This window comes from Oryzias latipes, chromosome 4 (genome assembly GCF_002234675.1).
Source record: "Oryzias latipes chromosome 4, ASM223467v1".
Taxonomy (NCBI): Eukaryota; Metazoa; Chordata; class Actinopteri; order Beloniformes; family Adrianichthyidae; genus Oryzias; species Oryzias latipes.
In genome coordinates this window covers 26,982,283-27,001,404 of record NC_019862.2, presented here as the reverse complement: position 1 = coordinate 27,001,404, position 19,122 = coordinate 26,982,283, and the positions used below count along the sequence as shown (strand labels likewise).

Below are 19,122 nucleotides of genomic sequence, written 5' to 3'. Positions count from 1 at the left end.
TGAAGAGCTTTGTGCCTGCAAAAAACACTGGGTTGTTTATGTCCTAGAAAACGACAACTTTTTAAAAATAAAATACCGTTGTTCTGCAGAAATTGTCCTAGAAAAGGACAACTTTGTTTTTTATAAACTACCGCTGTTCCGTCCGAGAAAACAAACATATTTTTTAGTTATAGCTAAAAGTATAGTATAATCATAATTAAAAGACCCATGGGAATGCTTTAACAGTAGATCAAACAATGAAAGAGTTATTTCCTGACTAAACAGGTTTTATTACCAACCATTTGTTAATTGTTAGTAGTAGTTTTACTACTAAGATCCCAGTTGAGGGGGCAAAACGGGCACCTAAATGTGGATTTGCTGTTGATTTATGAATACTGATTGACGAAGAAATTTCAGGTGCAACGAGTAGGAGTAGAGTATTGAACTTTGAGGTATGGTCTGGCCCTTGTGTGTGTCTACCCTGCACTGATGAGGGATCAAGGCTTGAGAAGCCTACAGTGGCCAGCATTAAATTTAGCTTGATGCAAAATTGTTTTATTTGCAGCCTCAACAAGCATGTCAGCATTTTTCTCGTTTAACTCTAGATAACCGGGTAATACTATTGCGCCGCTGCCCAGTTTGCATCTTTTACGCACACCAACCAAGGGTAAATTACATAGTACTCACTGTGTTCCCTTTGGCACTCTAGGAAATTCCCTGGATCCTGGATCTAGTTATTCAAATCAAATGTCGGAACAAAAGATTCCTTCCAAAGAATCACAAAAAAATAATTAACATCTCCATCTTTTTGTAAACAACCTCCGTGGCAACATAAGTATGTTTAAAATAATTGGGGGGGAATGAAATTCTAAAGTTAATATGTTTTTCCATCAAAAGATGATGCAGATAAATCACATTGAGATTTAGAAGACTTTTTATGTTTTGTTGTTCAGTTATAGGCCTGAATGTCTCATTAATTTGTGTTCTGAAGCTCGCTGGGAAACGTTGGGGGTGGATCAACCTGAGTTCGTACCTGCAGCAGGTGCACCGCGCACGCGGGGGTGGGACAATACATCTTGGAAGCGCACGTGCGCCCGGATCGAGTGATTGCTGTAACTTTCAGTGTGTGCTCGTGCTTGGCTCGCGGCATTACACTAAGTTAACTTTTAACTCACAAGGAAATTTGTTTAATAAAAAACCTATTAACTTAAACTTATTATTATCTCTTTTAAAGGGTTGTAAAACAAACGACAACAAAAATCCCCCCCCCCCCTTGGTAAACTCTCCTCCCCCAGCGCGCGCGGGGCGGATGCCGCGAGACAGTTTGCGGTGAGTTGTCTGTCTCTCCGTCTGTGAGCCTGCGCGGCTCGATGAGCGACAGCAGGAGGAGGAAGACAGACAGACCGTCACCGTGGCTGCGAGTCGGCCTCGAGGGCACAGAGCTCCCGACGAGCGCCAAAGCGAACAAGTGGCGAGTTGGGGGGTGGGTGGGGGGGCTGTACGTGAAGCTGAAGGCGGTGGGGATGGACGGCAAAGGCACCCTGAAGATGTTCACCAAGAAGAGACGGGATCTGATCAAAACCCCATCCATCTCGAAGAAGAGCCGAGCAGGAAGCCCCGGGCCGCAGAGCGGCGCCTCCTCTGTGAGTAACCATCACTTCTGGTTTCTGTGTGTGTGTTTGTGTGCGCGCGTGCGCGTAGTCAGATGACCTTCAGCTGGAGTGGGCAGGCTGCAGAGAGAAGGACCAGGAGGAATAGTTGTGCGTCTTTGTGCTCTTGTTTATGTATACTCTTCACACCTGCTTCCAGATTTGTTTAGTCAACTGCAGCTTGTGTTCCTGCCTCCATGCCGCCATGATCCGAATAAGAAAGGGTCACCTGTTTGAAGCCACCTCAGCCAAAGTGTAGTGTCATGGGGCTGGATGTGCAGATGTGCACCTGACGCAACTTCTACGACTCAGATCTGGACAGCAGCACATAGGAAGTACCCATCCTGTGGGGGTTTTCGGCGCTGAAGCGGCACAGGGCTGTACTTTAGATTCAGGCTGCAGTTAGGATGCGGACCAACTCAAAGGCAGAAATATGCTGAAACGTGGGGGGAAAAGTAGCTACAACCCTTACTCGACTGGTCAGAGGGTTAAGAAAGCTGAGTCCAAAAGCAAGGACAAGCTGGACATTCTGCCCAACAGGCACAGCATATGGCTTAAGCAGGTACGTCTCTGTGTATTCATGTCCTGAAAAGCAGGATGCATGAGTATGTATGATTTCAGATTTAGGTTCTGTAACTGAACTGATAGTCGAGATGAAATTTAAAAACCACCAAACGAAGGTTGCGCCGTACATGTGAACTTAAAACTGTCTTTGTGTGTTTGGTGTTTTTCCTCTTTGAAAAAGTCGTCCTCAACTGTCTGTATTGTAAACCGAACATATAGTTCAGCGCCATGCGCAGTAGGCCACACCCGATCGCAGCTTGCACTCAGGAAGTGTTGCACAACGCAGCGCAGGATCTTGTGAAAGTCTTCCTCTGCGTTTACCTCCGGCAAACGCTGGAGGCCCAGAAGTGACTGTTTTGTCTTTGTCCCTCAGCTCTCCATTCTTCAGGAGCAGCCTCGAAAGGATGGAGCCGACACCTGTCTCTCATCCTCACCATCCTCTTCCTCGACGCTTAACCTGAACGCCGTCGACTCCTCCTTGTCGTGCCCCGGGACCCCGAACCCTCAGCATGCCAAGGTGGGGACAATGCAAGGAGTGGGCTGCCCGTCCCCGGTGTCCACGCTGAAGAGGCCGACCGCGTTGAGCCGTCACGCCAGCGCTGCAGGTCTGCTTTGAAACACCCACGAGGTTTAAAAATGTGCTTCAGAAATCACACCTGAGCTGAAACTACACGTCCTGCACAGGTTCACAACTGAAATGACAAAAACTTCCTTAAATTACTGGCAAATCTCTTCAAAATGCATCAATTGTCACTCTGTCCACCTTGATATTTTTGGACGCCATCACATCAACTTGCACTTATCAATGCTAAACATCTGTTTCTTAGTGCTCTGCCCAACATTTCAAAGATCCTTAACTAAGAGTGAAAGGAGCAGCTTACTCCATTGAATAAATTCTTTAACAATCTGGTTTGTTGTTGCTCCAGCCCGGCTCACCCCCTGCCCCAGTGAGTTTCAGCTCTTGGGAGAAAAATGTAACGATTGGTACATTTTTGATCTGATTTTCCATAGAAGAATTTGTGTCTCACCAAATGTGGAACAAAGTTGTTTAATGTTTGAAGGACAAGAATGTTTGACCTTCTAAAAAAAGGAAATGAGAAAATTCCTCAGATGTAAAGGCAATTTATATACATTTGGTAGTTTATTCCTTTTTAGTTTTACAACATAAAGATCAAATTAAAAACATTTTTTTTTTTACAGGTTTTCCTCTCCCATCATGGGTCCACACCAAAGGCCAGGGAAAGGGCACCTTGACCCCCTCTCCTCAGTCTGAGACCCCAGAGAGCACAGCCATTGAAGTGGAGGACATCCCGGCCTTGCTGAGAGATGTGGCCCGCTTCGCAGAAGCTGTGGAGAAGCTGAAGGACGTGGTTCTGACTGAAGGTAAGACGGGCTCCCAGGGGGGGGGTCAAAGCCCGTCACAAGATAACCCTCACAAGAAGGCTCCAAATATTTACCGGCCTGCCTGTCACAATGAGTGGGGCTCCTGTGTGGCCCTCTGGCAGTCTTCTGTGTCGTGCAGTAGAGCCGATGAAGAACTGTTTGTTTTCCCCTCTGTGGCTCGACGCAGTTGTTTTTTTTTTTCCTGCAAGTTTGCAGACCGAACAAAGCTGTTTGGCTTCTCTTGCTGTTTCCCCTCCACAAGACCTCACATGAATAGAGCAAGAGGTGCCCAATTAACGGCCTATTGTTAGTGTTACATCAGCCATGCTCACAGACACGATGCATAAGATCATTGAAGGGGCGGAGCCTGTGTGCACAAGAGCGCTGTGAGCTTCCTCTCTCCAGCTGAAAGGTTTGTTTCCGCTGCACCCTCCGAGTTGCACTCTTGTTGGCTTGAGGAAGCCAGCTTCATGCGTGCTGCAGCCCCACGTGTGTGCTCCATCCTGTGCAGAGCACCTGAGCTTGACGCAGAGAGCAACCCAGCACCCCACCCTGGATTTCACCTGCTGGAAGAGTCTTTGCTTTTCGGTTTTGAGTGCCCTTCTTCTGTTATCTGTTCTATGTAAATCTTTCAAACAGGAAGCAAACACAAAGGCCGTATTTCCCTGCCTCAACTGCTCTTAGTGTGACATAAAATTCACGGTTCGTCCACCTGCTGCTGTTCTGAACCTGGAGAGCCTTCTCCAAGTTGGTCATTTTTCTAAATATTCAACAACAAGATTTGTCTCAAAGTGATATTTTCTCATTAAGCAATAGAAAAAGCTGTTTTTCTGACACGCTTTAAGGGCTGACTGTCCTCCTCTGTCAAATAAGCTATTTGAACAGCAGACTGCACAGCTAATGCTTGTATTATTAGAGAATATTGGAACAAACTTGTGCAAAAACAAGGCTGCAGCCGCTCATCGGCAACACGTATGAGCGTATAGTTTTTCTTAAAAGATGCCAGGTGAGTGACAGTTTCTCATACCTGCTGCCCTGCAATCTCAATAATGCCATTATTGCCATAATTGGAACTGGAAGCTTTTCTTTTTGTTTTTAAGTTAACCGGCCATTCATCAGGCCATTAAACAACATTCTTCTGATATAAAAAAAAACAAAATAAGAGTCAAATATGATAATATAATAGACCCACTTAGATGAAAATTGTTTTTAACTTGTTTTTGTGGTGTAGTTCTCATAATGAAGGAAATAAAAAGAGAAACATAGGCATAAAATTACATTTTTTTGGAGTATTTCTGTATTCAGATCGTTGACCCACAAGCTCCCTGCTCTGCTCCATTCTGATGCATCCCCTTGCAGACGACTTGATCCACTTAAGTCTTCATTCTCCCCGTCTGAGCTGGAATCTGACTCAAAGCTGTACGGCTGGATAGCTCCAATATTGGTCACCATCTTTGTTGCCCTGGTGCCCTGGTCATGTGATGTTGGGGGGGTGTGAGCTACCGGGAGAGGATGTCAACAGATGGGTGATGGGAATTGGGGGTGGGTTTACTCCGTGCCAACAGTCCCGCCCCACAACTCAGAGGCGAATTTCTAATAAACTCCTGGAAATGGGAAACCCTTTTTAAAATGGATCAAAAAATGCCCTTTTGACCTTTTTGTCTCCATCTGTCACCTCCATGTTGTAATGTTTTTAAATCAACATGGAGGGGAACATGCCTGCATTCATAGACCTTTCAGATATATTAAAATTATGCCTGTACAGTTTTAAACCAGAAAAGTTTGTCTCAGTTGCAGTTTTTTTTCTTTTTCTCTTCAAACTGAAACAGAGATGCGTGTTATGATAACAAAGCAGCGGTTTTCTTGGTGCTCACCACCTCAGTGAACTTCAGTAAAAAATGATCCATTCTTGTGAGCTTCCATAAGCTGTCGGCTTCCGAGAAAGAATCTTATCGTCAGCGTTTTGTGTCTGAACTCATCAGCCATTTTGTTGCCACCTCTTCTTATACAGCGTTGTTCTCACGCAGGTAAGGAAAGCCAGCGACCGGTGGCTCACGAGTGCTTGGGAGAAGTTTTGCGGAATCTCCGTCAGGTCATCAACACATACCCTCTGCTCAACACTGTGGAGATACTCACTGCTGCTGGGAAACTCATATCAAAGGTTAAAGGTGAGTTGACAGCTCGGAGATCTTTCAGCAGCGCTCGGTTAAGAGAAAATACGTTTTCAGCATCAAGTAACTTGAAAATATGAACAATTTTCAGGTTTCCACTATGAGGCGTGTAACGAGGCAGATAAGATGGACTTTGAGAAAGCGATTGAAACCATTGCAGTGGCTTTTAGCAGCAAGTAAGTGTTTGACGTCATAGAATCACAAGCCAAAGATCTGCCTTAGTCATATAGCCTCTGTGCGCACACTCTCAGCAGTCAGGTGGCGCGTGGAAGTGCAGACGAGAGTCTGCTTTTGGGAATGAAAGAGAAGTGCGGTGATGGTGAGACATTTGCATGAGACGAAGCCAAAAACAGGAAGTGGTTTTTCATCTGTCGTCACCAAACCGATAGTTGAAGATGTTCTCGACTACCTGATTGCTGCGTGGAGGAACACAAAAGAAGGAACAAAAGACGATAAATCTTTATTAACCTGTTAGAATCTCCTAAAAATAAGTTCTAGTTGGGAACTACAAAAAAAAACAAAGCTTCATTTACTTTTCTTTCTGAATTATCTTTGTCACTCAAAAGATAAAATTAAAATGATCTTTTAAGTGCAGTTTGAGCTCCATCGGCTTATCATCTTTGTACTGTTTGGACGTTTAGACAGCTGTCACAGAGCTGCAGGAGGAAGTGAGTTGGCAGGGACGGTTGAAATCTGTCTGACAAGGCGGTTTCCGCTTTCCCCCCTCCGCTCTTCCTCTGACTCGTTTTGCCGTTCAATAACAGCGAATGCCTGGATGGCACTGCTTTTCTCTAACGTAGCTTGTTATGTTAAAACAAATTCATTGTAAATTGGAAAAAAAAAGTGTCCTGTAAGAAAAACAAAGTGATAATGTTTGAGTGTAGGAGTTGAAATTGATCACTTCCTGTTAGCGCTGTACCTGTCAGGGTTTCACTCTGCCCTCTTCCTCTTTAAACCCTGCCTGGTGTCCTAAAAACAAGCCTGTTTCTGCCTCGCTGTAAAGATGCTCCTGTGTGTGTGTGTGTGTGTGTGTGTGTGTGTTTTTTTTTCTCTCAGCGTTTCAGAGCTGCTGATGGGAGAGGTGGACAGCAGCACGCTGCTCTCTCTGCTGCCGACTGAGAAGAGCAGGGTGAGGTTCCCCCCACCTCCATTTACCAACTTCATCATAAATACTTTACAGAGAGATATTTCAGTTTCCTGCTTTCCTCTGAATGGTGGAGAAAAAAAATCCCCTTTGAATCTGTTATGAATCATTTTTGTGTTTGACAGTCAATGGAGAATTTATATGCAGCAGCAGGAGGCCAGGGAGGGGACGGTGGACACTTTAAGAATGACCTGCAGGACCTGGGTAGGCAGCACCACCTGAGTCTGGACAGTTTACAGTCATTTTACAAAGCTCAAATATCTGGTTTTAGCAGTAATGCAACAGTAATCCTTTTTTGACTCCTTATTTAGCAGCTTTTAAATTCTCTGAACAGAGAATAGAGGCTCATAGTTTGGAAAAAAAAAACCATAAGACATGAAACTTTTATGGTAAAGGTCTTATACATATATAGTCATCTCAATGGGATTCATACCGGTAATTGTAAGGTAAACACAAAATCAAAGGATCATGAAGGCATAGAATTTAATAGGAAAATTCTAAACTGAACTAACTAAACAGAATTATCTAAACTGGGCATCCCTGCCCTTAGACCTACCTTCTCGGTAAAGAAATACTCCTTAGTAGTTGATTTGGTTCGTTTTGAACGATAGATTCATTAAACTAAAATGGATCCAGAAGATCTTTAGCCAAAACTTCAACCAGTGTCTCAGAGATGAACACCTGGTTACTGAACAGTGAAGGGGATGTTTTCCAGATTCCTTGTTCTTCTTTAGATAGTCAAGTGTAAATTAAATATGTGTACACACAAGTAAACAAGAATTTAGTTTAAAGTTCAGCCCACTGTTGTTTTTCCACAATAAAATAATACAAACAGAACATTATTAGAACATTCTAGCATACATCATGGCACACTGTATGTCTTTGCAGAATTCCAATCATTACATTGGACTGAAAATATAGTATTTTCCAATATTGATATAGCCAATGAATTTAATTTAGAATTTAATCTTTTTTTATTGAGCACCAGAAATACAGAACATGTACAGAAACAAAAGCAAATGTCAGAAGTTATTCAAACAATGCTCTTTTCTTTTTTTCCCCCTTTTTTTAAACAAGACAAACAAACAGCAGAACCCCACCCCACAGAACAGGAGGGGCGTCCAAAAAATGAAACAAATGATTACTTCAAGTGAAATAAGCAGGAATGCACCACTAAGGCTCAGTGTGACAATGACACAAGAAACCAAAATATCTTAACAGGAGAGTACTTGGAATCTGTTACTTAGAAACAGTTTTGAGCTCATTAAAGTATGATGGCATCAGGCCCCACACAGATAGAAATTTGACTCTGGAGCCCCCACAGAGTGTATTTAATCTTTTCTAGCTCCATTAATTGTTACAAGTCACTAAACCGTAGAGACACTTTGGGCAGCTTATTTATACATTGAATTTTGAAACATTTTTATAACAGGATAGGTCAATTATATTAACAACTTCCAAAGACAGATTTATGTGGTTGGATGGTAGAAATATAAATCAATTCATCGATGAAGTCGATTAAAGGCTACAACGGAGTTTTAGGGCCACCAAAAAAAAAAAAAAAGGAAAATTACGACTTTTTTCTAGTAAATTTACGAGAAAAAAGTTGTAAGTTTACGAGTTTTTTTCTCGTAAATTTACGAGAAAAAAGTCATAGATTAACAAGGAAAAAACACTGAATCTTTCCGTTTATCGGAGCATCGCTTGAAGATGATAGATGTGGAGGCTTTTGTGAAGCTTTATTTCCGGATTATTATAGGTTTAAAACAAAGAGATTCTGAACCTTTGGCGACTCAAAATCAGATTATTGTCAGTGGAGCCGTCTTTCCGGGGTTCGGTGTCAGTAAAGCGGAGTTTCATCTGTAAAATAAGGAGCTCAGAGACACGTTTGGGTGTAGAGGATCGCTGCAGCCTTTATTCTCCTTTTCATTCACAAACCCTGAAGTTCATCTGTCACCTTACGTCATGAACCTGTCATCAGATCCGAACACCAATGCGGAAGTAAACGTCCCGTTATATCATTAAACAACAACGATGAATGAAAATAGTCTATTATATTAGCATTAAAACGTTGAAAATGCCAAAAAAGTGATCCTCCTCCTCAGACGGAAGCGTCACACAAACGTAGAGATCTTGTTTTTGGTGGAGGAAGAAAGGATTGAAGTGGAAAGCTGCAGGGACACTGATGGCTTCATCGGGCTGCAGGGATCCTGCAAACCAACCATCAATAAATAAAACTTTAATAAATTGTAAATCAAAAAAATGAACTTCCAGATATTTGGAACGTTCAAGCTCATTCAGCTCACCTGTTCAACTGAGTTTAGTCGGTCTGCTTTGTTGCTGCGCGGCGTTCACCTGCTGCTCTGCATGATGCTCACTTCCACTTAAAATCTTGTAAATTTACGAGTTATTTCTCATAAATTTACAAGATAAAAACTCGTAATTTAACTTTTTTTTTTTTTTTTTTTTTTTGGTGGCCCTAATACTCCGTCGTAAAAGGCTACACCCCTACAATACTTGAATAAATTACAAGGCTTTTGATGTGAACTTCCCGCTATGACAAAAAAAAACAGCCTGTCGCCATTTTAAGCTTTTTACTGACGAATGTTGGTGTGTCAATGCGCAGGCAGAGTTGAGGAAGTGGATGTGATCCTTCAGCACAGTGAGGGAGGGGTGGATTCAGCTCTTCTTTATGCCAAAAGCACTGCCAAGTACATGAAGGACTTGATAAGCTACGTGGAAAAGAGAACTTCGTTGGGTAAGTGGACTGACCGCGCGTGTGCACTGTGAGAGGTCACAGAGTCACAACAGATCTTCTGTTTTTCCAGAAATGGAGTTTTCTAAAGGCCTCCAGAAGTTATATCAGTCCTGCAAGCACAGCATAACCCATGTAAATAACCTTCAACTTACCTTCAGAGATGGACTTTTCCCATTTTTGACGTGTTTGACAAAAATGTCTTCTCTCTCTCACTCAGCCCCACATGCCGCTTTTCTCCATCTACTCTCTGGCTCTGGAGCAGGACCAGGAGCAGAGCGTGGGGCTGCAGCAAGCCAGCAACACCCTGCAAAGCCAAACCTTTGTCCAGGCAAATGCACCAAAGCCTTAGCTTCAGCCTGGCTCTTGAATTCATCTGCAGCATTGTAACTCTTGATCTTTTGTTCCTTGCATGAACGTTGGCCGAGCAGCCGCTGACGCAGCGCAAGCAGGAGCACGAGAAGAAGCGAAAGGAGATCAAGGAGAATTGGTTTCGAGCTAGGAGAAAGCTAGTAGGTTTTTGTTGTCTTCACTTCACCATCCATGCATTTGCATCGTGTTTTTCTTAAGAATATGGGTTTCATGGGTGGCTATCTGTTTTCAGCTTGAATGTGAGGCAAACTTGCGGAAAGCCAAGCAGGCCTACATGGCTCGTTGTGAAGAGTACGAGAAAGCAAAAACGGCAACTTGCCGAGCTGAGGAGGAAGGAACAGGGTCTACTGCAAAGTCGGTGGAGAAGAAGAAGCGTCTGGAAGAAGAAGCTCGCAACAAGGTTGGAATAGGCAACTTTATCTAAATGCAGCCACCTATCTTCCAAACCCACCGTATCTCTTCTGAGTTCGTATTGTTGCTGGAGCCTATCCAAGCTACTGATGGGTATAGGCAGGGTACATCCTGGGCAGGTTGTCAGTCTGTTGCAGATTTGAAGTTTTTGTTCAATCAAATTGTGGGTAAAACGTGAGCGATAAAGACAGAGAAAGGAGAGCAGTGAATCAAGAGTGTCTGTCTGTGCAGGCGGTCGAAGCAGAGGCCACCTATCGCACTTGCATAGCTGACGCCACCACCCAACAGCTGGAGCTGGAGCACACAAAGGTCACAGTGCTGAGACAGTTGCAGGACATCATCAAACAGAGCGATCAGACCCTCCGCTCGGTGAGGACAACCTGAAAACTTCTCAGTTTTGACGAGAAAGCCCTTTTTGTGTGTTAAATTTGACTTTTTCCTGCAGGCAACCATCTCGTATTATCAGCTCATGCACATGCAGACGGTAGCTCTACCAGTCCACTATCAGACTCTGTGTGAGAGCAGTAAACTGTACGACCCGGGCCAGCAGTACGCCGCCCACGTGCGAGACCTGCAGCTGCCTGGTCAGCCCACTGTCCACTACGTCTTTGAGACATACTCGCCATCCAGCTCAGGAACATCGTAAGATCCATTCTGATGCATGCACTTGCAGACAAATAGATCCGTGTTCATCTTTGTTTTCCTCGTCTGAACTGTAATCTGACTCAAAACTGTATAGCTGAATTACTCCAACGTTGCTCGCCATTTTTGGCGCCATCATGTAACACATGCAGCATAAAAACCAAAAGAAAATGTTAGGACAGAGTTGTGAAAGGCTGTATGCTAACCAGAGAGCACAAAAACAGATGGATAACTGGAAGTGGGGTTGGGTTATTCCTTGTCAACAGTCCCGCCCACAACTCAGCGGTGAATTTCTGACAAAAGTGTGTTGCTCTGCAGAAATTATGTCCTAGAGAATAAAACAGTTTTTTTTCTCAGCATAAACATATTTAATAGACCACTGAGAACGCTTTACAAAAGATGACTGGAGAGGGTCTTTATCAGAGTTACAGATGTGCGGTCGTAACACTAAGCGGTCAGCTTTAGAAAAAGGACAGTATAAATTATGTCTCAAATTGTACACAATGGTTGCAATGATGTTGTTGTAAAATGTGATGAATGAAAGACAATCGATTACAGGCATGGCCACAGACCCAGAAATGACAGTTTCAACACAGACCCGCCCTCGGAGTGCCCCGTCATCAGTGTGGAGGCCTCATCTGGAAATGCGGAGGCTCAACGCAAGAGTACGTGATGCGTCGTGCTGCTTTTTTCCTGGAAAAAAAAAACCCCTCTGCCAGAATTTGGGCTTTTATGTTAAAACGTTTTTGTTTGTTTTTTATTCTCTGCGTTAACAGAACAGGGACACAAATCATGGGGTTCAACAATCAGCAATGACAGTGTTGGAGGAGACGGAGGCATCGATTTCCTCAATGCCAGCACAAGTATGAATGTAGCTTTGTGTTCCCCTTTAAAATAGAATGTTCTAGAAATTATTTTTATTATATTTACAGTAGCTCAAAAGTGAGTGTAAGGAGCTTGTCATACATTTTTTTTTTGTAAAGCAAGTTTTGGTTTCAGGCGATATTGAAAAAATTGCTCGGACGTCATCGACTGGGACGATGTCTTCAGATGAAGACGCAGACGAGAAAGACGGAAACGTCTCCTCATTCGAAACAAGTAAAGCTTTCAGATTTTGTCATCAGAACAGCCATCGCTTCTTTATTTGTGTGTCACTAAGCCTGTTGTATGTAGACATGAACGGGATGGATCCAGATGTGGTCGTCTCTACCAGACCTTTCCGTAACATTGGCCTGTCTAAAGCAGCCAAGACCCACAGACTGAGGAAGCTTCGGGCGCCTTCCAAGTGTCGCGAGTGCGACAGCTACGTTTACTTTCAAGGGGCGGAGTGTGAGGAGGTGAGTTTTTTTGTTTTTGTTTTTGTTTTTACTGGTGCAACACTTTGACTCCTGTGTAAGAAATAGATTTCAGTTGCAAGCCAGCATCATCAGGAAATTATTTATTTCAAGCAATCAAATGGAAAAACAAAAGCAACCTAAACCAACCAGAAACATACATCTATATAGAGATGTGGCAAACCTAGGATAATTAGTCGTGAATACATACGCATACATCCAAATGCTCTTGCAAATAATTCAAATTTTCTCTTAATCATGAATAGAAACCTGACTAAGGAGTTTAATTGGTTGCTTGAAAGGGAGTAGGAGGAAGCGAACTTGTATAATGCCACATCCCCTGTGATCGGATCACTATCCATGAATGTAAATTTGGCAATCTGAACGCATTCTGCTCAGGAGACACGGCACAGAGGAGATTAAAATCAACAGCCAATCAGGAAACTGAACAGCTTTTGGTGTATCCCTTCAGGGAGCGCCACAGTCAAATCAACTGTCACTGGCAGTGTTTCACGCCGGATGCCCTTCGCTGTTTTTATCCGTACTGGGGACTGGCACAGGGAAACTCAGACAAAATTAGGCAGTGGCATGAAGGGTCACTGAATTAAACTCATTGCACTACCTTGGAATCAAACCCTGGTTTCCTATGTGCCAGTCCTGCATGCAGCCAACTGAACCATCCAGCCGCTTGAAAGATAATCCTAATAAATGTTATCAAATTTAGGCCATGTGAAAAAAAACAAATAGTAGAACGATCTGTTCTCTCTTGACAGGGAGTTGCTGGGAAAAAAAAAACATGCAAAACTGCTCCGAAAAAAAAAATCTGTAAGCAACTAGAGCGTGAACTGTAATGCAGCGAGGAAACGCTGTAAACCAACGTCATGCAGAATTTTCTAAAACAAATGTTTTCCTCAGTTTTCTCACCTATGTCGGACTGAACACATGCATCATAACAACCTAAAGAGCCGTTGATCATTGACCATCAATACTTCCACTGGAGAAACTCCTTTGTGGTTCAGAATTGGTTCACCAGTTTGGTAAAAGCTGAAAACATTAGAAAAAGTTCATGTCGTAATAGTCTTATCGTTTTCATATTGGGGAACTATTTAAATGTTTTATAATTTTTTTATGAGAAACGTTACAGTAGAAAGTTGGACAACCTTGTCAAAGTGTTTGTACTGAACCACAAAATATGCCTTTTTTAAATTTAATTTTTAGACATTTAGGTGTAGTGGACACCATCTGACACTAGGTGGCCTCAGAAACGTTTTGTCTTGGTAGAGGTCTCCTGTCTGAACACTGAGCAACAGGTTCTATTTCAAGTTTCACTTCAACCCTTTTTTTCCTTTAGTAGATTTCTTGCTTGTGCATTTCCTTGCAGTTTTGCACAGACTCGACTGTTTCTTTGTGTACACTTCTTTGGTCACTGGAGAGGGCTCTATTGGGTTTTCTGCCCCGCTCTTAGTGTTTCCTGGCGTGTCACAAGCGCTGTCTGGAGACTCTGGCCATCCAGTGTGGCCACAAGAAGCTGCAGGGCCGCCTGCAGCTGTTTGGCAGGGACTTTGCTCAAGTCGCCGGCTGTGCCAGTGACTGCATCCCCTTCATCATCACCAAGTGCATCTCGGAGATTGAGAGACGCGCGCTCAAGATGAAGGTAAGAACGTTGTTTCTCTGTCTGCTGATTTGGTTGAAGATGTGGGGGTTGAGCTGCTGCTTTCTCCTCACAGGGGATTTACAGAGTGAATGGGGTGAAGACTCGTGTGGAGAAGCTGTGCCAGGCCTTCGAGAATGGGAAGGAGCTGGTGGAGCTGTCCCAGTGCTCGCCACATGACATCAGCAACGTCCTCAAGCTTTACCTCAGACAGGTGCGTACACAGCCACACAGGCTTAGCGCTCACGTGATTAAACGCACATCTGGAAGTAATGACAACAGATAAATGGACAGTAAGGGCATAGTTATACAAAAGTATTTATTTTCACCAACTCGTTGCTTTCTTTTAATGTAAGCATGAACCATATATTTTGAGTAATTCTGGAGATCTTATGAAGTGTTTCTTTTGATCACTGGCTGATCTATTGTAATCTGAAAGAGGAAAGTTAAGCCATTATTTATCCCTGTGAACATTTTTATACACATTTTTTTAGTTCATATTTTTCTGTTTGTAATTTGGCATGAATCCTACTTGTAAGTAATTATTGTCTATATAAATAATTATTTTAATGGTGAAACATTAATTTAATCAAATTAATAAATACAGAGTGACAAACAGGTATTAGAAATAATATACTTGCTTTTTTAATTTTAGAATGATGCATTTTGTTTTATTCTGCGGATGCAGATTATCACAAGTGTGAGCAATAAGATATATCTTATATCTAGTCCAAATATCTGTCCAAAAGATTTTTAAAGTAAACTTTATCAACCACTAAAACATGGAGGACAAAACGTTCCATGAGCAGCAAACACATTGTGCACAAATGTCATCATGCAGATGAATGGATCCCTAACAGGCGCAGCAACGTTAATCCATGTTGTATTCAGTAGGAAAGCTTTTCAATAGTCAGTACTACATTTACTACCAAAAAAAGTGTCCATTACAAATAGACAAAGAATAAACAATCAGTACATTATAGATTATTCTTTGTAGATAAAGTTATGCAGATGTGTATTAATGTCTCAATTGATTTTTCTGGGATTTTTAAAGCTAAAAGGAATCTGTTTAAAATCTTTTTAATGATGGGATGTTTTAAAAATCTTTGCTTAATGTTACACTTTGTCCAAAATAAAATCTTGAAACAGAAATGTCCTCAAAAGGCAGAAGATGAGTTAAGGAAATCTGGTTTTACTTGGTTCTCATCCAAAATAATTTAAGGTAACTTTAGACTACTCTCTGTAAACTGACATATCAGGTAAGAAGAACTAAAAACATTAGATTTAAAAAAAAATGCTTTAAACCTTAAAAAAGCGTCCCATTCCTCATGTATCTGGGCTATGATTAATTAGTGTTTACTGGCCCAAAGATCCCCACAAACCTTTTTAAAAAAAGAACTTAAAAGAAAACCAAATAATAAATAGATCATTTGAAAGTGTTTTAATGTTAGTTGAAAGCTGTTGAATGGAAGGTGGTGTTTGCCTAATCTGGACTAATGCTCCTACTTCTGCAGCTGCCAGAACCCATCATGCCTTTCCGCCTGTACAACACCCTCATGGGCATGGCAAAGGAGAGCCTGCATGGTGAGGGGGAGGAGTCTGAGCCAAGCGCCATCAACCCGGCGGTGAGCAGAGGACCCGAGCTGATTGACCTCGGCCCAGACACTGACCCGGATGTCCTGGCGTTGGTGGACAGCCTTAAAGAGATCCTAAAGGAGCTGCCCAAGGCTAATTTTGCTACGCTGCGCTACATCATTCACCACCTGAGAAGGTCAGTGACCTCAGCTGCCCTTCGGGTGTAACAAGGTGATGATTGACAGCAGCTCACAAATCTCATCCTCCTTTCAGAATCGCAGAGTTGGAGGAAGAAAACAAGATGAGTCCCAGTAACCTGGGCATAGTGTTCGGGCCGTCCCTGATACGACCCCGTCCAACGGGGGCAACAATATCGCTGTCTTCTCTGGTGGATTACCCCCACCAGGCCCGCATAGTGGAAGCCCTTATAGTCTTTTACTCCTCCATCTTTCAGTGCAAAATAGCCCACTCCAACAAGCCGTCTGAACCTGAATCCAGCTCCGCTCAGCAGGTAAGAATGGAAGAAACCAAAGGCCAGAAAAGGAAAATATTGTTTTCTAAAGTGTTGCTGGGAATTACTGACAATTTGATCAGCTGGTGAAGGGGAACCCAAACATGGAAATGACGGGTTTACATTCAAGCTGCCAGTCCTGCTTAGGCACCACGTTTATTTTTATGCTTGGTTCTTTCCTCCCTGAAAAGATTGTCATTCACATTTATTTGTTTCTCCCTTCAGGAAAATATCGAACGTGAAAAGATGGAGAGCCCATCTGCAGCAGAAGAGGACAGCAGCAGAGAGGAGCAGAATAAGCCTGACTCTGACAAACTGGAGGGATGCGGTACGTTGTCTTCAGGGAGATCAGAATTTCCTGGAATTCTTACCATCTTCAATAGAGAACTCTAAATGCTGTTGTTTCATTTCTGTTCAGGAAGCTCTTTGGGCTCCAGCGAGCAGCTCCCGGACTCTGACTCGGAGCTGGATGACAGCGGCACCCGGGTCTTCTGTCTTACTAAGCAGGAGAGCATAGTTAGCACGGACGACGACCAGCTGACTTTCTGGGACAATGAGGATCTGTCCGCCCAGTCCGCCATCCAACCCTGCCTGGATCAGGATCCATATCAGGAAGATCAGGACAACTCGGAGGAAGGAGACCCCCCCGCTCTGCCAGAGAGCGCCCCCCCAGATGAGGAGGTGCCCATAGAGCAGGATCTGACAGCTTCCATGGCTGAGCTTAATGTGAACCAGTCTAATAACAACCAGCCCCTGACCCCCACGCAGAGTCTGTCGGCGCTCACACGCCTGTGTGGAAAGAAACTGGCCCTGACCAGAAAGCGTAACAGTGAGCCAGAGTTTGTCTGATGCTGTGACTGTTGAACGAGTCCGGTTGATGAGAATGAGAGGATTGTGTGGTGTTTTATACTTTAGATGTACCAAAGCCCAACAGGGAGAGAATGCTCTGACCCTCCAGATCAGATTCTGAGGTTTTCATCTGTGTGGTTGTTTGCAGCTGCGTTGAGCTAACCTGGCAGTGAAACCTCTGCAAGTCTTATACTCTTTGATGCACTTGATCCTTTCATTTCAAAACTCTTACTTTAATAATGATTATTGATGTACTTTGTCTTGATCTTTTTGTTTTAAGGCCCTTTCTCAGTTGAGAAAAAGAGGCTCCATCAGTCTTTGAGGATGTTGTTTCTACCTTTTTCATAATTTTGAAAATGAGTAATTGTTTCTGATACATGTTGTTTCCTTCATATGGCTGTTTGAGCTATTTTAATAAAAGTCTCTTATTTTGAAAAGGTTTCTGTTCTGAAATTCATGAAAACCGAAAGTTAAGACTGAAAAGAAACCAAAGAATTTCGCAGACGGTGACTCCAGCTTTAACGAACCCAAACTGCTATAGATGGTGACGAGAATCCCAACTAAAAATATTTCATTTACAAAGATGACGGAAAAAAACCACTAGAAGAGGAGAGGTCATTTGTAACTTGGATACAGGCCAATGCTTGGGTCATGAATGGGTCTCATGAAAACGGCTAACTTCCAGTTCATGATGTTGACAACATGCGAGCATCTTCAGTGTGTGTATCACTGTATGAAGAAATAACTGTGCTTTGTAGCAGAGGACTGCCATTCGGGTCAATTTTTCTCTGACAACCACCCATTAGGAGTCACAAACTTCACCCCCTTTAGACAAATGAGGCACAAATTTAGTATTTATTTTTGTTGTATAATATAAGTAAACTGTTGTTTTTTGGCAGAAAGACAACAAAATGTGAAATGGTTTAAAACCTTTTACAGTTTCATGATATCACTTCCTTTCAAAGTAAAAGGCACTCTGTGCCATAAATATGAAAGTTTTTTGAAATAAAATTCAAATGTTTAAAAAAATTCAGAATCTGATGGAACAGAAAAACGTCCATACCATAAAGGGTTTTCTAAATGCTGCAAATGTATTAGCAGCTACGGTAATGTCAGCAGGGATTTAAAAGAAAAAAAATATTTTATGGTTTGTGGTGCATCTCAGTCAGAAATTTGTAAATCTAACGAATCAAAATTAAATCAGGGCCAATTAAGTGACCCTTACTGTACTTTTTGAATCACAAGGTGGACTTACAATCCTTTTAATTTATCCAAAATTAGAAAATCCACTTGGTGCACCTTAATTCTGGTTGTGGTCATGACCTCCACTTGATTTTCTGTGGTACAGCGCACAAAAATCTGTCCAAATGAATTAGTTTGACTTGTGACATGTACTTTCCTGAAACTTTTTGTGAATGCCATAAGTTGAATAAAGTTTGGGTTGTTGTACTTTTTTTTTCTTCACTACTCGCTCTCTTTAATTAAATACTCTTGGGGCGTGGTGCAGCAGTAGGGCGGTCGACCCATGATCGTAATATTGCAGGTTTGATTCCCGCCTTGCACACCCATGTGTCGATGTGTCCTTGGGCAAGACACTGAACCCCACCCCACCCTGCCTCTGGTGGGAGGTTTGCGTCAGTGTTCGGCAGCGGAGCAGCCACCAGAATGTGAAGCATGTTTTTGAACGGTAGAAGAAAGCTGAAGAAAACCCACCCATGCAAGAGACTGTAAAATATTGTTACATTTTCAAGTAAATGTTAATGTCTTTGCCTATTTTAGTAATATTTCAAATAGGGCTGTTCATTGAGTTAGATTCATTGTAGACTCTGATTCAAATATCTCAACAATTAAAGTAATAATTTCAGTGTTATACCCCTTGTGCTGTCTTAGATGACCCCACTCCTGCATTGACGTGTTCTCCCTACCATGACAAAGGTGGATAAAGGTGGAAATATTTAATTTAATCCATGGACACCAGTGAAGATCACAAATCATTGAAGAAAAAATATTCAGCGCACTGTCTAGTGGGTCTAGATGACCCAACTCCCAATGGTAAAGTGCCTAGGATAGCACAAGGGTTACCAGTGCATGAGGAGAGCATGCAAACGCATGGACTTCCTGTAAAATCATCT

At 42.7% G+C, this 19,122-nt stretch overlaps 1 protein-coding gene across 2 annotated transcripts; it reads left to right on the top strand.

The window, feature by feature from the left end:
- Nucleotides 1-1,122: 1,122 nt before the first annotated feature.
- Nucleotides 1,123-17,427, top strand: arhgap45 (Rho GTPase activating protein 45). 2 transcript variants are annotated; one of them, XM_011474387.3, is made up of 24 exons: nucleotides 1,123-1,622; nucleotides 2,566-2,797; nucleotides 3,393-3,575; nucleotides 5,603-5,743; nucleotides 5,838-5,922; nucleotides 6,803-6,875; nucleotides 7,016-7,094; nucleotides 9,517-9,648; nucleotides 9,719-9,780; nucleotides 9,866-9,976; nucleotides 10,077-10,157; nucleotides 10,250-10,417; nucleotides 10,660-10,797; nucleotides 10,874-11,070; nucleotides 11,629-11,735; nucleotides 11,847-11,933; nucleotides 12,070-12,168; nucleotides 12,244-12,407; nucleotides 13,870-14,058; nucleotides 14,132-14,269; nucleotides 15,570-15,826; nucleotides 15,904-16,141; nucleotides 16,367-16,469; nucleotides 16,560-17,427. In XM_011474387.3, the coding sequence occupies exons 1-24, from the start codon at nucleotides 1,350-1,352 to the stop codon at nucleotides 16,988-16,990; spliced, it is 3,768 nt and encodes a 1,255-aa protein (XP_011472689.1). In that variant the 5' UTR covers nucleotides 1,123-1,349; the 3' UTR covers nucleotides 16,991-17,427. The 2 variants fall into 2 exon arrangements, with proteins under 2 accessions (XP_011472689.1, XP_011472690.1); XM_011474388.3 differs by lacking the exon at nucleotides 1,123-1,622 and adding an exon at nucleotides 1,711-2,190.
- Nucleotides 17,428-19,122: the final 1,695 nt, after the last annotated feature.

What these genes read in the sequence shown, in the direction of transcription:
- arhgap45 (XM_011474387.3), top strand. Translation starts at nt 1,350, where the DNA reads ATGAGCGACAGCAGGAGGAGGAAGACAGACAGACCGTCACCGTGGCTG. An exon ending in GGACGTGGTTCTGACTGAAG is followed by an intron (nt 3,576 to 5,602) that starts GTAAGACGGGCT and finishes GTTCTCACGCAG; the next exon opens with GTAAGGAAAGCCAGCGACCG. An exon ending in TGACAAACTGGAGGGATGCG is followed by an intron (nt 16,470 to 16,559) that starts GTACGTTGTCTT and finishes ATTTCTGTTCAG; the next exon opens with GAAGCTCTTTGGGCTCCAGC.